The sequence below is a fragment of the Danio rerio genome, chromosome 8 (assembly GCF_052040795.2).
Source record: "Danio rerio strain M-AB ecotype USA chromosome 8, GRCz13ab, whole genome shotgun sequence".
Classification (NCBI taxonomy): domain Eukaryota; kingdom Metazoa; phylum Chordata; class Actinopteri; order Cypriniformes; family Danionidae; genus Danio; species Danio rerio.
This window is the reverse complement of record NC_141028.1, coordinates 53,793,241-53,817,516: the sequence shown is the minus strand read 5'-3', so window position 1 is coordinate 53,817,516 and position 24,276 is coordinate 53,793,241. Positions and strand designations below refer to the sequence as shown.

General features: G+C 37.4%; 2 protein-coding genes across 3 annotated transcripts in view; both read left to right on the top strand.

Moving 5' to 3' along the window:
- The window catches only part of sult1st7 (sulfotransferase family 1, cytosolic sulfotransferase 7), a gene marked incomplete in the record, with an annotated part of 43,459 nt that overhangs the window by 18,948 nt on the left and 235 nt on the right, over positions 1-24,276 (top strand). The window contains 1 exon segment of the mRNA NM_001139481.3: positions 16,299-16,313.
- LOC147842857 (cytosolic sulfotransferase 3-like) lies at positions 969-24,145 on the top strand. Of its 2 annotated transcripts, XM_087265499.1 has the most exons (9): positions 969-1,025; positions 1,354-1,460; positions 13,620-13,758; positions 16,420-16,548; positions 19,099-19,199; positions 22,147-22,273; positions 23,526-23,620; positions 23,703-23,877; positions 23,962-24,145. In XM_087265499.1, exons 2-9 carry the CDS (start codon positions 1,401-1,403, stop codon positions 24,072-24,074), a joined length of 939 nt encoding a protein of 312 aa, XP_087121625.1. In that variant the 5' UTR covers positions 969-1,025; positions 1,354-1,400; the 3' UTR covers positions 24,075-24,145. The 2 variants fall into 2 exon arrangements, with proteins under 2 accessions (XP_087121625.1, XP_087121626.1); XM_087265500.1 differs by lacking the exons at positions 969-1,025; positions 1,354-1,460 and adding an exon at positions 13,007-13,170.

The window sequence follows — 24,276 nt, the reverse complement described above, 5'->3', positions numbered from 1 at the left end:
ATCTAATCTAGTATTATTCTAGTATTATAATAATTAGTATTCTAGTATTATAATAATTAGTATTATTATTCTTGTATGTTGGACTCTTATTCTGAAAACAAGACGGCATTATAGAGCTCTAAACTAATGCAAGCAGGCATGGAGTGCAAAACTTAGGAAAGACAGATTATAAATTTATCCAGTGAGCCCGAACAGGCATAAGGTCTGAATAACTGTATCTTTTGTTAGTTTAATGTCTATATTGTGAAATTTGAATCAAACGTTTGTAGGCAACAAACACATCTAGACTGCTGAACTTGTGTTTATTACGTTTGTGCATTGTCACATCACATAGTTCTTACAGTGATTTTTTCAGAGGTCGATATGCATATTTACTCCTGTCTGTTTCCAATTAAACCCACGAAATACAACTCTAAATACAATGCCATCCACACACAATTTCATACGACTAAACTTGTACGAATTAGCCACTAAACAGGCAAAACGTAAAATACTTACGTTTTTTCGTGAGATCAGGCTGAATTTAGCCTATAGTTCATCCAAAACACAAGTCAGGGAGGAGCAAACTTTCATTTAATTTCATAAACTCTCTGCCCCTTCAATTGAAAAGGCTGTAATTTATCAAGGAGTCCAGTTTTTTTTTATTTGTTAAAATATTTCATAATTATTTTGCATGTGAGCTGCGGAACATCAGGGCAGACATAATTTTTATTCACCACCATTCAAAATATGCTCAAAACCAAAAAAACTTTTTTATTATTATTTATTTAGGGGTACACAGCAAATTGATCAGAGTTAAATTCTCGGTGTTGAAGCATTTCAGATTAAAGTGTTGACGTTAAAGAGTTAGATTTTGATGAATGAATATAATAAGAGTTAGAATTGATTTTATTCAGTGCGAAATCAGGGAGTTATCTTTTCAACACTTGGTGGTGTTATTTCCAACATCCGGGAATTCATGCAGCCCCAGTCACTGAAGAATTTTCCAGACGTCATTTTCCATCTGAGGTTTAGAACAGCAACTGGTGAGTCAAACTACCTAAATGTTGGTATTTTACTGGCTTTCTTTAAGGAAATACAGTTGTAAACATATTGTTAAGTTAATAACTTTAGAATAACTTTAGAATGGAGTGACAATTTTAAACTTCTGAGGTTCATTCATGGTCGTTTGTGTATCTAGCTTAACTGCATTACTATTCACTTCTTTTTAAGAATGTTTTTATATATGCTCACGCATACATAGTGCATAAAAACATCAAATGTACATGTTCAACACATTTCTGTCACGCTTAATGCCATTTTGTGCGTTACCCATCTGTAAAATAAAATCGACACTTCTCCTTTAATTCGAAGCAAACTAGCGGGGGAATCCCCGGAGCAGCCTAGCCTACTCTGCCCCGATGCTAACGGCAACACGGGACGGTTTCCAAAAGCTCAGGAGAGTTTCTAAAACATATCTGGTGAGTAAATGAACATATGCTTACTTTTAAAAGGCTTATTCCTGACTAAAACATATGATTGTTTGTTATTCGTGTATGTTAATTTGATTATTTTAAACACCGCGGCCCCTTTAAACTGGTTCATTCGTGGCTGTCCATATACCGTTAGTTCATAGACTCGCGTGATAACGTACGCTTGAATTATATTAAGTGTTGACAACCATTAAAGTCGGAATGTTAACATTAATGTCTTTAAATGACCGCGTTTGCACTTTCTCAGACATTTAACGTTACAGAAGTCTCCCGGAAGTTGCGGGACTAACGTTAACGTTATCCCGCAAATGCACAGAGACTCTCAGATGCCCAAGTAGATGCCCGCAAATGAATGATAATCTCCCGGAAATCGCGCGTCTCCCGCCCGGTCATTAAACACTTTGCACACCCCTCTCCACCGCATCCCTCCCAGCTCTTCAGGTACGTCACGCGTCACCCCCACCGCTCTTTAGGTACGTCGCGCGCAACTCATCCCATTGCTCTTCTGGTACTCATCTCTCCCGCAAATCATCTCTGTATCCCCCGAAAATGACTTTTCCCAACTCGGGATGTCTGACGTTAGTTAGTTAGGCTATTTATGTAGCCAGGAACATCTTAGTCAAGCTTTTTCTCCCGCATGATATTGTGCTTAAAACTATAGGCTAAACTTAGCATGTACTGTACACAACATTTCCGTTTTATGAAAGACAATTTAGTGCGCTGTAAACAGCCACCTGTCTGTAAAATTAATCAACTGATTCATATTTGAGCAGCCTAATGATGATACAGGTTTGATTTGTAGATTTATTATCAATAATCAACATCTGAATCAAAAGATATCTGAAAAAGTGTGAGGCATACTTTGTGATGTTCATCTCTCCTTTTTATCTGAAGGTTATGCATATGTGTTAGATACTAATTTTTTGTTGTTTTTTAACAGCCACAGTTCTCTATACAATAATCAAACTTAAACCGCCCATAATGTAAACCACTGGAAGTCCAATTTATATAAAAATGGATAAGAGTAATGAATTAGAGTGTTAAAAGCATTATTTTTATAAACAGTAATGTAAAATACATTGTATCATTCATTCATTTTCTTTTCGGCTCAATCCCTTTATTAATCTGGGGTTGCCACAGGGGAATGAACCGCCAACTTATCCAGCATTTCTTTTAGCATTTCTTTTACGCAGCGGATGACCTTCCAGCTGCAACCCATCTCTGGGAAACATTCATACACTACAGACAATTTCATTCATTCATTTTCTTTTCGGCTTAGTTTCTTTATTAATCTGGGGTCGCCACACCGGAGTTGAACGCCAACTTATCCAGCACATGTTTTACGCAGCAGGTGCCATTCCAGCTGCAACCCATCTCTGGGAAACATTCATACACACTTATTCACACTCATACACACTTCACACTCAATTCACCTGTACTGCATGTCTTTGGACTGTGGGGGAAACTGCAGCACTCAGAGAAAACCCACACAAGCACGGGGAGAACATGCAAACTCCACACAGAAATGCCAACTGACCCAGCTGGGACTCAAACCAGCGACCTTCTTGCTGTGAGGCGATTGTGCTACCCACTACGCCACCATGCTGCCCTACATTGTATCAGTAATAGAAAAACAAACAACGCTCTAGGTTACTAGCTCTATATTGTGGTCCCACCATAACCCCAGCTGCACTATGGAAACCTTTATGTCTCACTTAAGTCAGGGGTTCGATGCCCACTGACTAAGAATAAAAGGAAGTCATTTTATAATGAGTGTTAGTGAGCAGCTAGCAACATGGAGTTCAGCTGCTAGAGTGTAACCTCTTTTATCAGTAACTTGACAGTATGTCAGATATTTACAAAACAATGTCACTTTTCCAGTAGCTACCTACGTTTTACAGCAAATAGTGATAAAGAGTGATAACGGCTATGTTGCATTTTGTGAACCTGTATTGGTCTGAAGCAGCACAGCAGTTTTACAAGATGACATATTACAATAGTCTACAGCCATCTATTGGTATGTGGACAACTTGTTTTTTTTTTTTACATGCATTACTTGTTATTTTCTATATTATATTTTACAATTAATGTCGACTGAGTGGTTGGCACTGTCACTTCACGAAAAGAAGGTGGCTGGTTTAAGTCTCGGCTGGGCCGTTTGGCATTTCTGTGTGGAGTTTGTATGTTCTCCCAGTGTTCGCGAGGGTTTCCTCCTGGTGCTTCGGTTTCCCCCACAGTCCAAAGACATTCGCTATATGTGAATTAGGTTAACAAAATTTGGCCAAAGTGTACAAGTATGTGTGTGTGAATGTTAGGCCCCGTTTGCACTAATGCGTTTTAGTTTGAAAACGCATAAGTTCTGCTACGGTTACGCCATCCGTCCACACTACGTCTGAGTTTTCAAGCGCCGAAAACGCAGGAGAGGCCGTTTTCATTCTAAAACGCTGCTGCTCCAGCTCAATGTGGATGGGGAAAAACGGAGACATTTGAAAACGGAGGCGGGGCTGCAGACATTCGCTAGCTTATTGGGGCTTTTGTCTCATTGCGTATCCTTCCCTTATTCGTCAAGCCCCTATCACATGACTATAACACATCGCTTTAACGCTACCGGAAGACAACAGACCAGCCTCCACTGTAAACAACAACATGGACACAGAAATGGGAGCGTTGTTTGCACTATTGTCTGTTTTAGGCGCCATTGTGCAGTTAAACGCTGCCTTTTTTACTACGGGAGCGGCATATATTCACTAGAACGCGCATGCCCAGAGTGCGCGAATGGTCACGTGATATACGTTTTTGGTGGTGTAGTGTGGACGAAGATATGTTCAGAAACACTAGGTGAAACACTCATGTGGACGCGGATCATTTTTGATCTAAAACGCCATTTTTAAACTAAAACGCACTAGTGTAAATAGGAAGTGTATTGGTGTTTTCCAGTACTGGGTTGCGGCTAGAAGGCTGCGTGAAACATATGCTGGAATAGCTGTTGGTTCATTCCGCTGTGGTGATAAACAGGGACTAAGCTGAAGGAAAATGAATCAATAAATTTTACATCACAACAGTTGACACTCTATACATAAAGTATTCTAACCGTTGGTAAATAACATTAAGAACCTTCTGTGAGTATAATTTCTTACCAAACTGTGTTTTTGTAGCAAATGCTACATTTTTTGTATTATGCAAAGTCGTTTCAATGTATATCTTGGCCTGAATACATCATTCAGTGACTAGACTCTGCACTCTGTGACTTGGCAGACCTCAGGTGATGAAAGTAGGTCAATTCATTCCCAACTCCATCACCCTGAATAAAGGGGGCCACCGCTGGGGTGTCCTGAGTCCCCTGCTCGACTCTCTCTCTCTCTCTCTCTCTCTCTCTCTCTCTCAACATCACTTTGTTTCCTTCCATAGCTTTTCCTCTATTATTTAATTTGCAGATGATACAGTGGTTTAAGACATACTAACTAACAAGTTTGCAAAAAATCAGGGCAGCTGAGAAAATTTGGAGCTTTGCAGCAGTCCTGAAATTTTTTCATTCAGGGACCACTTAAAGTGTATTAACTGCATCTCAGTGTGGTATGGGAAACGTTCCAGTCAAGATTGGAAAGCCCTGCAGGAGCTGAATATTAGGTTCAGCACATCTAAGGGTCTGCTCACCTCTCTCTGCAGGACATCTACCCCAAAATCACAAAATTCATCAAGCGCTTCAATCACTCTGGTAACTGAATATTTGTCCTGCTGACTGTCTGATGGTCAAAGCTTAGAGACCTAAATAAATAGTGCACCCCCAAATTGAAAATGTACTCACTGTTTACTTGCCCTCAAGTGGGTCCAAGCCTTTATGAGTTTCTTTTTTTCTGCTCAACACAAAGTGAAGTTTATTTATAAACAAATTTCGAGAGGATCACGTGCTTATGATTGTTCACAGCTGTTCCAACTTTAGCTAATGACTAATTATCCCATCAGAGAATCCTTAACTCACTATAAATAACCAGACTTTTCTCATCTCAATATCTCCGTATTGATGAACCCCCCCCCCAACCAACCCCACTTTCCCTCCTTTCAAACGGGCGACACGGTGGCCAGTGATTAGCGCTGATGCCTCACAGCAAGAATGCCCCTGGTTTAATTCCCTTCCAAACCAGGCGACATTCCTGTGCAGAGTTTTGTTCGTTCTCCTCGTGATCGCGTGGGTTTTCCCCGGGTCCTCCGGTTTCCTCCCACAATTAAAAAACAAGCCCCCTAAACAATTAATGCAAAATATTTTAGCCAAGCTCTGAGTACACCTTCTCAGCATCCATATCTGACACTTATAGTCAGGAGGGGGAGTCATCAAGATCTACCTGAGCTCAAATTCCCCTCTCGCCTTGCAACAAGAGGGAGCTCGAGGATCTTATAAGCACAGGGCTCTCTCCCGGGACAGCACGCCAAACAAGCTTTATTATCAATCGTCAGCTAAGTGTGAACTCTTGAAAGAAATTATTTTGAAGAAAGCTGAAAATCTGTAGCCTTTGACAATCATATTAGGAAAAGCAAATATCCCTCTGCCTTTCTCTTCACCTTGGCTCTTGAAACTTTCCCCAAGGGGAATGTTTGTGGTGGTGGTACACTGAACTGGTCCGATTTTCTAGATCACCTGTTTTGAGCCTTCTTAAATATCGTTCTAAGGAAAATTTTTGGTCGATTTTGAAAGGAATAAATTTGTGTTCAACTGTAAATTGAATCTGTGATCTTTTATTCTGACACATTATCTTCACCCTAATGTTGTTTAAACTGGACATTTAAAAGTTCTATTTGGTACAAAAGTTGCTTTTGAAAATCTCTTTTGACTTGTGTGGCGTTTAGATGTTTTTAAGGGGTTGTGCGGGCCAGTGAAAGGAACGCTTAATGCTCCAGCATACCAAGACATTTTGGAAAAATGTATGCTCCAGGCATGAGGAATAATTTAGGGATGCCCCTATCTGTTTTAACAAGACTGCGAATCAGTGCACAAAGCAAGGCCTTTGTACATATACATATATTTAAGAGATAATCAACAGATTAGATTTTAATTGCGCAACGTGCAGGCAAAGAACTGCCTCCAAAAAATCCTTTACCATCACTTATTACATGGCTGACTGGAATGCTTCATTATGACTGGTCAATTGCAACATTCCAAGGTATGCTATTATAAAATAACAACCACTGATCAACACAGGATCATCCATTCACACTCATTCACACACATACACTACGGTCAATTTGGTCAATAGCATCTGGATGCAGCCTTTATGATGCAAGCTGAGATTGCATCGCCCAGGAGACATGCTGCAGAGCCACTTGGGCTCCAATGAGGAGGAGTTTGAGCTCCAACTCCTCCTATAAGCTGTTTTAATGCGTACATCCACCCCACCCCTAACCCCAACCCCCAGTGACATCACTTGTAGAAGAAGTGCAAAAAAGGAGGAGCTGGAGCTCAAGCTCCCCCTTGCTGGAGCTCAGCTTGCCCAAGTGGCTCTGCAGTGAGTACTACTTGACGCCCAGAGATGCAGTGTCAGACACGATGCACTCAGAGGAGCTGGTGACATCACTGTGAGGGGTAGGGTTAGAGGTGGGGTTATGTGAGCGCATTAAAAAGCATTGGATGCAGCTCAGATTGCATCTGCACCATGTCTGCAGCCAGATCCCTCTCATTTTAGTTTATTCAATTCACCCATGTCTTTGGACTGTGGGGGAGCACCCAGAGGAAACCCTCACGAATAGAGGGAGAACATGCAAACTTCCCACAGAAATACCAACTGATCCAGCCAGGACTCGATTCAGCCACCTTCATGCTATGAGGCGACATTGCTAACGACTAAGCCATCGTGTCACCTACATTTAATAAAAAAATAAATAAATTATTACAGTATTAAGTATTGTGTTTATGTTTTGTGGCAAGTAGTTGTAATAAATGGGATAAAACACATCCAGAAGGTTTTTTTTTTTTTTTGTATAAAAGGCAAGCTGTTGATTATCCTGCTCATTCCATGGTAATTTACTGAGTTATAGACAAGTTAAAACTAGTTTTGTTATTTGCAGAGTGTGTGTTTGTGTGTGAGAGAGAGATAGTAAGAATTATTATTGTCAGTAAACACCACTGTTTGACTGGCAACATCACTGCATGGGATACAGTATCAACACCTCTTCAGTATATGTTCTTTTACTCATAGACTACTCCCATGCATAAAATAAAATACTAAACTAGGACACACAGTGCCACCTAATGGGTAAAGCTTATAAGTTAAATTGCTTAAGTGTCTGACATTACATTTCACTTAATACTTCCCTTTTTTTCTCATTTCCTGGATAATGCTTATTGCAGTGAAAATGACTGAGCTACTGCTTTTCTAGCTGCTATTTTTTTTCTAGTCTTCTGAAACAATCAGGAGCTTGACACACTTGAAAGGCAGCCAATAATAATTACAAGAGCTGAAAGAGAGACTGTGAAGGGGGAAATAACAGGAATGAGGACACAAGAGACAGTACACAGTAGAAGAACAAGCAAGCAAAAGAACACTGCAAAAACACTTTTCTTAGATTATTTGTCTTGTTTACTATATATATATATATATATATATATATATATATATATATATATATATATATATCAAGCATCTCTGGGCGTCAAGTAGTACTCACTGCAGAGCCACTTAGGCAAGCTGAGCTCCAGCAAGGGGGAGCTTGAGCTCCAGCTCCTCCTTTTTTGCACTTCTTCTACAAGTGATGTCACTGGGGGTTGGGGTTAGGGGTGGGGTGGATGTACGCATTAAAACAGCTTATAGGAGGAGTTGGAGCTCAAACTCCTCCTCATTGGAGCCCAAGTGGCTCTGCAGCATGTCTCCTGGGCGATGCAATCTCAGCTTGCATCATAAAGGCTGCAAGCTGATATATATATATATATATATATATATATATATATATATATATATATATATATATATATAGGGTGATGCAGTGGCGCAGTAAGTAGTGTTGTCGCCTCACAGCAAGAAGGTCGCTGGTTTGAGCCTCGGCTGGGTCAGTTGGCGTTTCTGTGTGGTGTTTAAATGTTCTCCCTGCGTTTATGTGGGTTTTCTAGGGGAGCTCCAGTTTCCCCCACAAAAACATATGGTACAGGTGAATTTGGTAGGCTAAATTGTCCGTAGTGTATTAGTGTGTGGATGTTTCCCAGAGATGGGTTGCAGCTGGAAAGGCATCCGCTGCTTAAAACATATGGCGGATAAGTTAGCGGTTCATTCCGCTGTAGCGACCCCGGATTGCCCGGATATATATATAGGCATTTTCTGGACAAGTTAAAAATATTTTGTTTTAAAAAAAATGTCAAAACTGTTTTTTTTTTTCTTTAAACAAGCCAAATCATTTGGCAGTGGGGTAAGCACATTTTTGTTTTTGCTTTGAAATAAGATTATTTTACTTGCCCTATAGGCAAATAATTTAGCTTGTTTTAAAGGGCACCTATGATGAAAATCAACTTTGGTCATATTGAAGTGATATAAACAAAACAAAAAGTCTTTTTTTTTTATTTCCTAATGTTAAAATAGAACTCAATCCCAGTGATTTTGAGGCCCACCGCAATAGAGATCTGCGCGGGACTAAATTTTGAATCCCGCTCCCGCCCGCACCCGCCAGGTTTTAGCCCGAACCTGACCGCTCCCACTTATATTAAGAATTTGTTGTCCCACTACCCCACCCGCTCTGTTTTCTGCCCACCGCGCCCGATCCCGCTAAAGAGCGGGGGAGAACAAAACCGAAAATCACCCAGCTATACAGTCCAGACAGCCAAGCTATCTGTATAAACACACACACACACACACACACACACAGAGAGAGAGAGAGAAAGCTCTCTCTCTCTCTCTCTCTCATAGGCGCGCGCACTAACACACACACACAAGCACCAAGCAGACACACAGGCGTTTGCTGTTATATCAATTCAAAGGGTTGTAATACCATGTATCAAGTACCAATCTAATACCAAAAGGTTTTATATAAAGGTAAACAGCTCCGGGCCGCAGCGCACATTACTCTCGGGCCGATTCCCGTGCGGATGCGGCAGTGTCGGCTCGCTTACGGCCGCCGCATCTGGCCAGAGTCCGGTAGCCGGAGCTTTACAGACACATTCTGGAGACACCAAAGACATTGGACATCATTGTAAAAGGGGTAAAATGGGTGTCCTTTAAGGAAAAAACTTATTATTGTTTCTTAAAGCAAAACAATGTTTTCTAGGAAAGTGTTTTTACATGTTTAGGAACAAGACAATACCTTTAGATAAGAAAAAACATTTTGCAGTGAAAATAAGAATTTTTACCACGAACCAGTGAAACGTCATTGAAATGCTGTTATGTATATAGTGGAGTACACACACATTCCTAAGATGTTTCTCAACCACGCTTCAAATTTTCAGAAAAAAAACAGCATAGCTGGAACTAATCTGGGACCACAGGGGTAAAGGGCTCGTTCACTTCCTGAAGTCTTCAAAACATACACACCCACACACTGATCCTTTCAGTTCAACTTTACCTTCCTGTAACAACTAAAAACTAACATTTGGGAGGCCTACTAACCCTTTGTCTTATGTAATACATTTACAATTGGCATTAATTATTAAATGAAATAACATCTTTGTTAACATCACACTGTAAAACAAAATATTGCTGCCTTAAATATTTGTTGAATCAAATTAACTTTAGTCATCTCATCTTACAACTCATCATTCAAACGGACTAAAATATGAAGTTTAACTTTGTGTATTTTTATGTAGTTGAAATCTAAAGCACATTAAAATGAGTTAAAGCAACACAAATGTTTGTTTTCTTGACTTTTTATTATTATATTTTTTGTAATGTGTTCTGCACATTCCCTAAATATGAGTTTTGTATAGAATAGTCAAGAGTTCTACTCTAAAAGGCAGAAAGTCATGATGAATGGACATTACAGTGTAACATATCCATGAATCATTGTTGAGTAATTGGTTATGTGCAGAGTGTCACATTAGAGTGATCACAACAGGAACTAAAATGGGTGTAGAATCCAAGTGCAGTTTTAATGATGTATAGTGCAGAGAAAGTGACAAAAATACAAAAATCCAAAGTACAAAATGGCAAACAAACAAACAAAACAAGAAACTAAGACAGATTAAACTCGAACTAGACTACAACAAGATACAAAAGCAAGGATCAGGAACAACATACCAAAGACGACAACAACCAACTCAAACAGAGGATGAATGGTTGAATATATAGTCCAGGTAATCAACGAGAAACAGAGACTGCTGTGATTGCAATCAGTGTATATGAAAGACCGGGAGTATGCGCGAAAGAATGTATGGAAATGTAGTTTAAGCCACTGTAGTTCACTGAGGGTTGCTGGCGAACTACAGTGGCATCTGGTGGACAAACACAGTCATGACACAGAGCTCATGTGCTGAGTTACTGATTATAATTGACATGACAAAACTTGTAATCACTAATGTATTCTCAGATTGCACGTTTATGGTAACATACATGAAATATAAAGGCTTGAAATTTTAGCAAGGGAGTGTTGTAACAAGGTTAAAGGGAACCTATTAAGCAAAAATCACGTTATGTCAGATAGAACCTTATAATTCTAAGTGACGACATGTCATGAATATGAATGAGATTTTAAGCATGTTTGTAACAACTTTCATTAAGTGTCAATTGCTCAGGTATTACATTTTAAATGCAAAGATTGTTAGCTATGACAACCCGACATAAACAAACACATCACAACCTGTTTTTGTCTGTCATGACATTACCATGACAACTTGACAAGACAACAAAACTTGTTAAAAATATGATTGTCATGAAGACATTATAAATAATTTTATAAGTATCATAATTTTTTTAAAAATTTTGACCTCAACTACAGTTGTACAAGATAAATTTGTCATTAAAAAGTCATTAGTAAAGCATACACTCAATGCATCACCTAGCGGGTTCCACACAGGCTTCTGCATCTTGCTTATATACACTATGAACAGCAGCTACGCTAATTATTCTCTTTATTCTCTATTTTCACCTGGGGATACTCATCCCGAGGTCCTCAGATTATGCGGAGTCACTGATTGGATCCAAGACCAGCGACGAGATGATCCCAAGGATTCCATATCCGGGACCAGGCCATATTCTGAGCTGCTGCTGCGCTGATGGTCGTAGGGAGTGGAGAATATGTGTCTGATTCCAGCGACGCTCCAGGGACAGACGAGTCTTCGCTGAGGCCAGCTTCCAGCCTCCACCACGGTGACTGAAGCTCTGCACAAGACTTTTGGCCAGCAGAGAAATTAAAATGGTCGTGCCCAACTGAGTCTGGTTCCCTCAAGGTTTTTTTTCTTCACTCCCATCAGGTGAAGTTTTTTTTCCCTCTCCGCTGTCGCCACTGCCTCGCATGGTTCAGGATTGGTAGAGCTACGCATTGATGAATTTGCTCTTCAGTGTTTGAACTCTCAGTAATGATTAAATCACACTGATCTGAGCTAAACTGAACTGAACTTAAACACTAAAAACTGAACTACACTGTTCCAGTTACTGAACCACACTGTTCCAGTTACTATGACCATTTATGTGAAGCTGCTTTGACACAATCTACATTGTAAAAGCGCTATACAGATAAAGCTGAATTGAATTGAATTTATAAATTATTGACGCTGTTTAATTTATTTGACAGAACACGATTAGTGAGACATTTTTATGACAAATACAGTTCCTCTGAGAAAAAAAACGTGATCAGAAAAATATTCATGACTCAATTGTGATGTCTTATGACAACCATGTTTATGAGAGATTTATGACAAGATATGTTATCTAGGTAATGTCAAGATGTCATGACAAACAATGTCATCTTTGCATTTAAAATGACAGTGGTTAGTACCGTCGCCTCACAGCATCATCGCTGATTCGAGAATCAGCTGGGTCATTTGGAATTTCTGTGTGGGGTTTGCATGTTCTCCCCGTGTTGGCGTGGGTTTCCTACGGAAGCTCCAGTTTCCCCCACAGTCCAAAGACACGTGTTATAGGTGAATTGAATAAAACTAATTTGGCTTGTGTATATGTGTGTTGCAAATGCAAAGAATCATAAATGTATAAAAACAACAATTAAAAAGAAAATTGACAGAGTCAGAATTGTGAACAGCCTACAGTCATGGTGTAAATAATATTCAATAATGCAATTCATAAAAAGTAACCTTAGCCTGATTATGTTTTTTAAAACAAGTTTACTTTAATAACAAATACTTGATTTTTAGGAATATGATTAAATAATCCAGATTTTTAGGAATATGATTAAATAATCCAGATTAAATATAATCAGCTACTACCCAGCTCTGCTTATGTAAGGATTATGTTTTTTTTAGCTCAGTATAAAAACAAAAGTGTATGGAAAGACCCAAAAGAGAAAGTATGAACGAGAGAGAGGAATCAAATTTCATCTTTCATTATGAGTGGAAATTTAAATAGCTGAAGATGTATAACCGGTTTTTGAGGTTGAGTGCAAAGAGCAGAAACAGAGAGAGACGGAGCAGATACACACTGCACGACAACACTGAATATAATTGTACACAGAACTGCTGAAAGACGGAGGACAGAGGCAAAAAAATAAAAATAAATAAATAAATTGGATATTTGCACACCACCAATTCAACATAATGGAAATCCAAGACAAATCCTCTGTGAGTAAATCATTTTCTTTCAGGGTTTTTAGGTTATAACTAAAGAAGCAACTTACCTGATTTATAAGTTAAGAGATTTTTTCAATTGACACTTGGTTGTGAAAACAATTAAAATAAGTATCTGCAGGTTATAGATATAGAAGAACTGATAAAAATTATTTAAAAATTATATGATTGCTGTGTTTAAGGGCACTGTAAGAACAGTACAGTACACTTCAGAAGATTTTGTCTTTCTATTTATCAGTTCTGGCATAAGATACCACACCATTATAAATATGATTCCTAAGAAATAATGAAATATAATTATACTCTTAAAGTTACAGCTTGACTCTTCTGTCCATATTTTGTCATATTTTGTACTTTTAAAAGGTTTTGATCTTATTAATGCTTCTATCATTTTGTCCTCTCAGTGCAATAAAGCTTCATCACTAACAATTTTAACCCTATAGATTGAATTACCCGATCGACCTGAGATGTTAGAATTTGCGGGTATCCCAATGATCAGCTACTTCACTGACAACTGGGAAAATGTGAAAAACTTTCAAGCAAGACCTGATGACATTCTAATCGCCACTTACCCCAAAGCAGGTAGAGCACTGAATTCGTTATTTTTTATATTATGTGACCACTAAGCTCCTGTTCAAAGGTGTGATCAGGTTTTTTTTAATGAAGCAAATATTTTATAAAGCAAGGATTTATTAGATTGACTAAATGTGACATTAAAAACTTGGGGCCTGCAATGTAGTGTCAGGTGGGACACAAGTGTTTTTTGCCTTCAGCCAGGTGTAGATGGTTGAATTGTTGTTGTGTTGCTATTGTGGTTTAAAGTGAAACTGCACCACTGGCCATGCAGTTAAAAGCTGGTATAAAGTCAACAGCACAGCTTTTTGTTACTGTTTTTTTTTTACATAGGTAGGCTGGTCAAAACCATATACAAAATGCTTATTACAAACCCAGGGATGCACAGCAGCACACAAATTCAATGATTATAATGTAAAAGATAATCGTTGTCTACATAAATATAAAAAAGTCCTACATCCTCCTATGCCTTATCATCTGGGGGCTTTGGAAGAATCTGGCTCATTCTGTAGATGGAGTTTTCACACTATTCAGTTTTTCTTTTTACAAAGTCTGCCATGTAAATAGCAATTCACAATGGGCAACAGAGGCTCATTTTGAAAACGTCCCCTATATACATTTCTGGAGATCGTGAATTATGTAGCCAGGGGAACGTATGGCTGCTTTTCGTCTTTAAAACAAATGGTACAGGGCAGTATGAGGTGGCTTTTCGTGATTATCAGTTGACCGCTGTTATCAGCTTGTCCAGTTAGCTCGCCATGTACGTCAGCAGATTTGAAATGCAGAGAAGAGTTGACCACAATGATCAGGTTTGAGTCCAGCAAAGAACGGTTCCAGAAAGCGGGTATGACAAAAACAAAAGCCAAAAAATAAAATAAACAAGTAAATAACAAGGTGAGAATGTGGTAAAATCTAAAAACATGATACAATTCAGATTAGGGCTTTTCTTTTTCTGAATGATTTTTTAAAACACTGTCAAATTGAGTTTGGGGAAGTGGGTGGGCGCTGGTCAATCGATGATTTTTAAAAAACATTAATGGTTGGGTTTAAGGAAGGAGGAGGGTGGGTCAGTCGATATGTCAGTCAGTCAGTCAGTCGACAGCAGCCTCTAGTGGATTTAAGTGAGAACAGCAGGCACGAATGGCACTGGCGAAAAACATTTGAGATCTGAAAAAGTGCACAGCTGCCTCTCGTGGAATTGCGAAAGCAAAAACTGCAAAAATACGTAGCTCCTGGGAGGTTTTTGGCACTCTCCAGAAATGCAGATAGTGGTACATTTCTAGGATGAGCCTGGATTGCACAAGGGCGCAACCACAACTCACTCTTAAAGGAATGGGAGATGAGACTCTTAATTGGTTGCACGTTACACTCAAAATACAACCATAACTTTTAGGACAACCTAACTAAAAATAATTTTAGAATATGCGTCTATTGTGTGGTATTTCTCTTCATTTACCCCATCACTGAGTTGTAAACTCATCTGCTATGCCTTATTTAACATTGCATCGTTGCAGAGAATTGCACTACTACACCACCAAAAGATTTTTACATTCGTTGCATTCATCGTTTTGATTTCAAGGAGCATTCTTTATACACACACATGTTTGTTTTTGTGAAAAGTGGGGACATTACATAGGTTTCCATTCATTTTATACTGTCCAAATCGTATATTACACATTGCCCTCAACCCACCCTACCCCTAAACCCAACCACACAGGAGTCAGTGTCCAGCTTTACTCTCTGAATAAACTCATCCTGTGGGATTTATAAGCTTTTTGAGAAATGAGGACATCACCAATGTCCTCATATTTCACCTCCTTTTTGTAATACCTGTGTCATATCCATGTCATTATACAGATTTGTGTCCTGATATGTCACAAAAACACGTACACACAAGCACGCGCACACACACACACACACACACACACACACACGCACACACACACACACATATTCGCTTATGGACTGAGAACTGTATACACACATGTATACACACATCCTGATTGTTACAACTATTGTTTTGTTTTTTTTGGGTACAAATTTAACCAAATAAGGATGCACATTTTAATACACATTTAAATTCCCAAGGAGAAATATATAGAATTAAATTACATAATAGTTTAAAATAACATTGATCTACGTTATACAGGTTTGGCCATTTATATGGATACACCTTAATAAAATGGTATTGGTTGGTGATATTAATGTCCTGTTTGCGGCACATTAGTATATGTGAGGGGGCTTGTAAATAACTCATGAAAGAAAAAAAGTAACGTTTAAAACCAAGCACACCATTGTTTTTCTTTTGAAATTCCCAATAAGTTTATTAAGGTGTATCCATATAAATGGCCCACCCCAGCTAAACTAAATTTACATGCGTTTTAAAATATATAAAAGTAAAAATTGAATATAAATATAATTTTAGATTTACATATAAAACAATCAATACAGTGAATAAATACAATATAATTAGATACAGTTGGGCAAACCACAAAAGATTTCCAAAAGGGAACAAAGAGAAAAGCCTTTTCTTTTTTTAAATACATTTTATTTATTTATTTGATTGTACTTACATTTCATGATTCCATTCACTCAAATCTTTTTGAAAGAAAAACTTTCTGTTGGTTAACTTTCTGTTTGTTTCTACGCTCTTTTTCTCACTTTTTCTAGGTAACACTTGGGTTTCTTATATTCTAGACCTTCTGTATTTTGGTAAGGAAGATCCAGAGCGCCAGACCACCAAGCCTATCTATAAAAGAGTGCCATTCCTGGAGTCTTGTTTTCCAGAGATGCAATCAGGTCAGAAACTACTGTATAATATGTTAGAAGGATTTTTTTTCCTGTTTCTGTATATTATAAAATTACTTAATACTCACTTTTCCATAATTCAAAGTCCACTATCATAGATTATGTGCGTTCCCTGACATTTTTGTGATGTGACATTTAAAATTTCTGCTTTGTACAAAATTAAATATACATTATATCTGGGATTTATAAATCAGAGTCAGCATTCTGTATTCTTTCAGAAAAGCAAGCACCTGTGAGGCAAACGTTCCCCCGAGCATATAGACCAGGGGTGTCCAAACTCTGTCCTGGAGGGCTGGTGTCCTGCATATTTTAGTTTCAACCCCAATTAAACACACCTGAACCAGCTAATCAAGCTCTTTCTACATATACTTGAGACTTTTAGGCAGGTGTGTTGGAGAAAGTTGGAGCTAAACTATGCAGGACACAGTCCCTCCAGGACCGAGTTTGAACTCCCCTGATATAGACTAGAGTGCTCTGCTGGCTTCCTTCTGCATTAGTGTGTTTGAATCCAGAGGTTCAGAATCTCTTATGACATCAAAACAGAATTGGGAATAACTGTCAAAGATTTTATTTCTATTTAAAACTTAATTATTTTATTTATATATTGATGACATGATGCCTTAAATTCCCTTTACAGTTTTCATCTATTTATTCAGCATGGGAAAGTAGAAAATTAATTTTGGTGTATTAGTAATAAGAAAGAAAGCACTGTTGTTTTTGCTAGTAAAAGTGCATGATAGTGATAAGCTGATTAAAACATACCCTAACATTACTTATTACATGCACATGGATGCACAGCAGCACACAAATATCTTTAAATATGAACAATTATAGGATTAAAATGTAAAAGATTATTGTCGTCTACAAAAAAAATAAAAAGCACTACCTATCCCCACGCCTTCACGTCAGGGGGCTTTCCTGGAATATTTTATATTTCCTGGACTCATTCAATAGATGGTCTGCATGTGCTTTATCCTTACACACTAGCAAATTTAGTTTTGTCAGTAATGATGGTTTCAGTGTTTACACTCACAAAGTCCACTGTAATTAGCAATTCACAATGAGAATTAATTGGCAAAAAAGAAAATATTCTTGAAAAAGAACTTAGTTTTCATTTGAATTTATTTTTTATTGTTAAAATGATTTAAACAAATAGCATATAGCACATTTAAAACACAGTGGTGTACACTTATTGTATTGTTTATTTTGATGAGATGTTTTTAATGATTTATGTTTATAACAAATTTGAACACAAATAAGTTAATGAAAAACCAAACGTATATTGCATTGATATCAGTTAATGGAAAAGTTATAAACATAAACAGATATAAAAATTCTGCCATCACTTACTTACACGTGACGTTTTCCAAACCAAAAACAAAAATAATTTGAAGAATGTTGTAAACCTGTAACCATTGATATAAATTGTGATTTTCCCACTACGGATGTCAATGGTTTCAAGATTCCAACATTCTTCAAAATATCTTATTTTGTGTTTATACAAATTCATAGTTTATATGGAAATGTAAAATTAATAATAAATAATAAATAAAAAAGACATGCCTCAGATCCCCACCCCAAAAGGCGCCATGACACGCAGCGCCATTCACATTTTAGAATTCTAAACAAAGATTTCTATCAGAGTACGCACAATAGCATTGCAAGTCAGTGGCTGTCCACGGCGCCCAGCTATTACTCAGGGACCAGAAATGTATAGTAACGAAGTAGTACTACTTCACTACTGTACTTAAGTACTAAAAGTTTGTATCTGTACTTTACTGGAGTATTGTTTTTTTTTTTCTCCGACTTTCAGTTTTTTTCACTTTTCAGTATATATTTTTGATGAGTTTAATACTTTTACTCCAATAGATTTTTTATATGCTGCATCGGTACACGTCAAAATTAGCAATATAGGTTTAGTAATAGATCCTAACCGTTTATTACGCACTGACGTCATTTATCTCCTATGCGCGATGTCGCAATACCATGGTGAAGGAGGCGAGGGTGAGTAAATAATGCTCTTACTACAATGAAGGCGGCACAGCACACGAGTTGCTATTTCACTACTACAGATAAATGCTGTAAAACTCCATCTTTACATCTCTCTCTCACTTTGGACATTTGACCCCCTGCGCTGGCCTGTTTGTGTGGTAACTTTTCCTCTCCTCTTGGCTGTTAAAGCGATACTTGTGGATCCAGACACGAGCGTGCCTGAGGTGCGAGTTTTCTCCACTGTGTCTATTATGGATTACCTGTGATAACCGCACATTATACGCATACAGACTGTAACCGTGGCTGTTCTTCCCGCCATCTGCGAAAAGCGCTTTCATTTCTACAGCCCTTTCTGTTGAGCAGGTGAAGACAATAACCAATCATAGAGGCCTCACCTGTCAGTGCTCAAAAAGCAAGCGGGAGAATATTTACATTAGTTTATTTGCTATAAATGCATGCTCTCACATGAAACAGGGGACATGCAAAGCAAACTGAAAATTACACTATCAATTATGTCAACATTAAAATCAGTTTTATTTTCCCTCCCAGGCACGGAACGAGCTAATGAACTGCCAACCTCTCCTCGCCTAATCAAAACTCATTTACCTGTTCAACTTGTTCCCAAGTCCTTCTGGCAGCAGAACTCAAGGGTAATGTGTAAAATACTTTCTTTAACTCCACAATGGTGTGTAGGCGGCAAGTGGCAACTTTTTGAATCTGTCATGATGTGATGTGAATCTTGAACTACCAAACCCAAGTCTGTTTTTTGGAAATGTCATGTAATTCAAATAAAGGGAATTAATAAAAACTGCGCTAGTTTCCTACAGTCCTGTATATAACAGCTTAGCTCAATCAATAATTTGAGGATGTGGTTAGTACAATGATGTTTGTCACCCCTGGCTTGCTACTACAATACCTCAACATTTTGCTACTACTACAGTATTACTACAGTACCTAGCCTGCTATTGTTATAATAATCATGTAACATTTTGAATAAAGAAGAAACACCACTGTATGACAAATTATGCTAAAGCTAAAGTTTTGAAAAAGCTAAATAAGTTAAACTCATTCATTCATTCATTTTTGGTATAGTCCCTTTATTAATCTAGCATCACCACAGCGGAATGAACCACCAACTTATCCAGCATATGCTTTATACAACAGATGCTCTTCCAGCTGCAACCCATCACTGGGAAACATCAATACACACATTCACACATATACACTAAAGACAATTTAGCTTACCCAATTCACCCAATGTCTTTGGACTGTGAGGAAAACCGGAGCACCCGGAGGAAACCCACGTCAACACAGGGAGAACATGCAAACTCCACACAGAAACGCCAACTGACCCAGCCGAGGTTCAAACCAGCAACATTCTTGCTATAAGGTGATCATGCCACCCACTGCACCAACGTGATGCCTGATAAGTTAAACTGTTTGCCAGAATTATAAATCTCAGTTAGCTGATGCTGAACTATAGTCCATTACTAACCTAGATGCAGAAACATTAGCCTTCACTATCTATTAAAGGTGCCATATAATGAAAAGCTGGATACTGTATAACCAGTTTCTTCCAGACGAAGATAGTTGCAGAAAGGAAATGAATATATATATATATATATATATATATATATATATATATATATATATATATATATATATATATATATATATATATATATATATATATATATATATATAGTGACTCAGGATCCTTTGATTGGAGGATCATGATTAGCTAATGTGGACCAGCTGGGTCAATCGTGAGCACATGCTCCTCTCGAAATTAGTTTAAAATTAAACTTCACGTAAATCCAGTGAGTGTAAAATCAAAGTAATGAGATTACAACAATAATTATATTACATAAACATAACATAAAGTATTCTTATTAAGTATACTTAGTTAAATGCAATGCCCAATTTCTGAGCATGGGACAAAATTCACCAAGTATTACAAAAGTATACTCTAAGTATACTCAAAAGAGTTCAATTGCAATACAATTGAAAAAGTAAAAAGTGCACTTAAAAGTATACATTTATATGTCAAATGTGGGCCAATTCAGTCCCAAGAGGTATTCTAGAAGTATATTTCTAGTACATAGATGTTAATATGTGAAGTATACTTCAAAATGTACTTCTATATTACGCAAGTATACTTACTTAAAGGTAACTTGAAGTATAGGCTACGTCCGAAACCGCCTACTACTCAGTAAGTACTGCGTTTGAATTTAAACGTACAACTCGGCCGTTAGAAAAGTATGTTCTATACCAGGGATGGGCAAACTTGATCCTCGAGGGCCGGTGTCCCTGCAGAGTTTTGTTCCAACACTAGTCAAACACGCCTGAACAAACTAATCAGTGTCTTCAAGATCACTTGAGGTCTGTTTGAATAGGGTTGGAGCTAAACTATGCAGGACACCGGCCCTCCAGGATCGAGATTGCCCACCCCTGTTCTATACAGTATGAATGTGAAAAGTATGAATGGAATTCGGACATACTACATCCGCCATTTTGTCATGGTCACGTGACATCATGGGATAGCGCAGCATGCATGGGATGCACACTCCAGAATCTCGCCGGAAGTAGTAAGTCATCCGGGTATTTCTTGCATACTGATTTTCGAATTCTATGGCTGCGTCCGAAACCGCATACTTCCATACTATATAGTACGCTAAAATCAGTATGCGAGCCGAGTAGTATGTCCGAATTCATAGAATTCGAAAATCAGTAGGCGAGAATTACCCGGATGACTTACTACTTCCGGCGAGATTCTGAAGTGCGCATCCCATGCACACTGCGCTATCCCATAATGCCCTGTGAGAGAATTGATGAATGGAAATGAGGCGACGCAACTGACGCAGGTAGGTCACGTGACCATAACAAAATGCCGGATGTAGTACGTCCGAATTCCATTCATACTTTTCACATTCATACTGTATAGAGCGTACTTTTCTAACGGCCGAGTAGTACTACTGAGTAGTAGGCGGTTTCGGATGCAGCCTATGAATTTGAACGTACTACTCGGCTCGCATACTGATTTTAGTGTACTGTATAGTATGGAAGTATGCGGTTTCAGACGCAGCCATACTTCTTTTATGTAGGGGTAAGCTTCTTATATAAACAGAAATGTGGATTCTAAACATATTTAGCACATAGAGGCATAAGGGCTGTTTAATTGTGTCATTTGTTAATTTAATGTCTATATTGTGAGTTTTGCATCATATGTCTTAAAAAAAAAACAATAAAAAATGGTTTGGAATAGAGTGTTAGAATGGGCAGTTCACACGCTTTGAGGGTCTAACCTGAATACCCTGGCAAAAAACGTACTGGTGGGACAACAATTATTAAATGTACAAACCTTATTAAGCCTGAGACTGCTGTGCTGATGCACTTCGGATGATACTAAGCATGACTATGAAAACTGAGAAGTATAAATGTGATTCATATCAAACAAAGCATAATATATATATATATATATATATATATATATATATATATATATATATATATATATATATATATATATATATATATATATATATATATATCAGTTGTGTAATTAAGAAATTGGGATTTGTCCTGTTTTTTGTCCAGGTGGTGTATGTAGCTCGGAATGCAAAAGACACTGTGGTTTCCTATTTCCATTTTACTCGAATGAACATGGCACAACCTGAACCAGGAGACTGGAACACCTTCCTAGAAGATTTTATTAAAGGACAGAGTAAGTAGCATAACACTTGTTTGAAAATGTAATCAAATCCTATTAGTCAGATACAATGAACATAACAAAAAAAAACTTTAAAAAACTATTCGGTACAAGACTTTCGGTTCGGTACGCATTACAAACCGAACGTTTCAATTCAGACCAACATCTAAAAAGATAAAAGGGAATAAGTACAAAATATAATGTTTTCAGTGCAACAACGCTCGACATGGCATCCCAAATGATGATGCAGACAACATGCTGCCTTCCCCCCTGTCATGTTAAACAGTAGACCATTGCTTTTGAACTCAGAATATCACTTTATTAAAGCATGCACTCATTAGCAATCTTGCTAGCTTTTGTGTCAGCCTGGCTGCAAGTGCTGGCTCCGCCCCCGTTGCCCCAGCATCCCTAGACCCCCGACACAAAAGAGCTAACCTCTAAACACTAATCAAGGCATGCACTAAACTAAATGGCAAAATGGCAAGCAACGTTCATGTAATTCCAGACATTCCAAGTCTCCTGGAAGCTTTGGGAAACTACTGGATGCCCGCAAACGAAATAATAATCTTCTGGAAATCGCGTAAAATGGCAGGTGACAGTCAAATCAAGCAGATCTGTGCTGTCTGAAGAAAAGGTGGACACCTTTTAGTATTTTTTATTTTTATTCTGAAAATAAAAAATACTAAAAAATTGACTGAAACGGAGTTCCATATAAAAACTAAATTATTATTCTTTTTTTTTTTGTTAATGCTACAATATTTTATAAAAAAAATTATAAGCAGCTTTTTGGTTTTGAGTATAAAGAAGGATTTGTTTTATTTGCTGCTATGCAGAAACCCCAGAAGTACAGCTCTATCACTGTTTAAAGTAAAAGAAAAAAACAACAGGATCATACTTTTATGATGTTAGTTTTAATACATAAAAAAAAATTTAATCAGAGAAATTCTCTGGCCTTTTTTTTTTTTGCTGTATCGAAAACGTACTCAACCGTGACACCACTGTATCTTATCAAACCCAACCGCAGTTTTTGTGAACCGTTACACCCTTATGAATATATATATATATATATATATATATATATATATATATATATATATATATATATATATATATATATATATATATATATATATATATCAACAAAAAGTTAATTATTTTGTACAATTATTATTATTATTATTATATAATTATTATTATATATATTATTATAATATGTGCATTATTCAAAATATTTTCCACTGATTTATTGTTTCAATTTTACACTTAGGAGTTTTTGGTTCTTGGTTCGACCATGTCTGTGATTGGTGGGAGAAAAAAAAATATCCTAACTTACACTACATGTTTTACGAAGATATGGCGAAAGTAAGTTCAGTATATAAGAACCTCTTTAAGAAGCATTCAATCAAAATTTTTGTCTAATGTGTATTTTCAATGGCTTGCTCAGGACATTAATGGCGAAGTAGAACGTTTGTGCACTTTCTTGAAATTGTCACCTTCACCCAAAGAGAAGGAGAAAATAATAAATGATGTTCAGTTTGATGCCATGAAACAGAACAAGATGACCAACTACACCACTGTACCAGTGATGGACTTCAGGATCTCGCCATTCATGCGGAAAGGTTAATAAACCACTGATTTTAATTATCCTTTTGAATTTTGTCCTTTCATTAACTTTGATCTTCTTTTTGTTCGTGTACCAAAAGGTAAAGTCGGAGACTGGAAAAATCACTTCACTCTAGAACAAAATAAACTGTTCGATGAGATCTATAAACAGAGGATGAAGAACTCCACTGTCAAGTTCTGTACAGAGATTTAATACTTGTGATTATTTAACCAGTATTATGTGTATGAATTATCTGTATATTTCAAATGCTAAAAAAATTCTAATTATAAAATTTGTGTCTATTTTGTCCCACAAGAAAAAAAACCCAAATTTATTGTAAATATTATAGTTTTTAAACCAAACTATAGTAAATACTTGAATGAATCTGTTCTATAGTTTATGTGCTAATGACAGC

Coding starts and splice junctions, on each gene's coding strand:
- LOC147842857 (XM_087265499.1), top strand. CDS start 1,401: ATGCTAACGGCAACACGGGACGGTTTCCAAAAGCTCAGGAGAGTTTCT. Junction 22,274..23,525: donor AGATTTTATTAAAGGACAGA/GTAAGTAGCATA, acceptor TTTTACACTTAG/GAGTTTTTGGTTCTTGGTTC. Junction 23,878..23,961: donor CTCGCCATTCATGCGGAAAG/GTTAATAAACCA, acceptor GTGTACCAAAAG/GTAAAGTCGGAGACTGGAAA.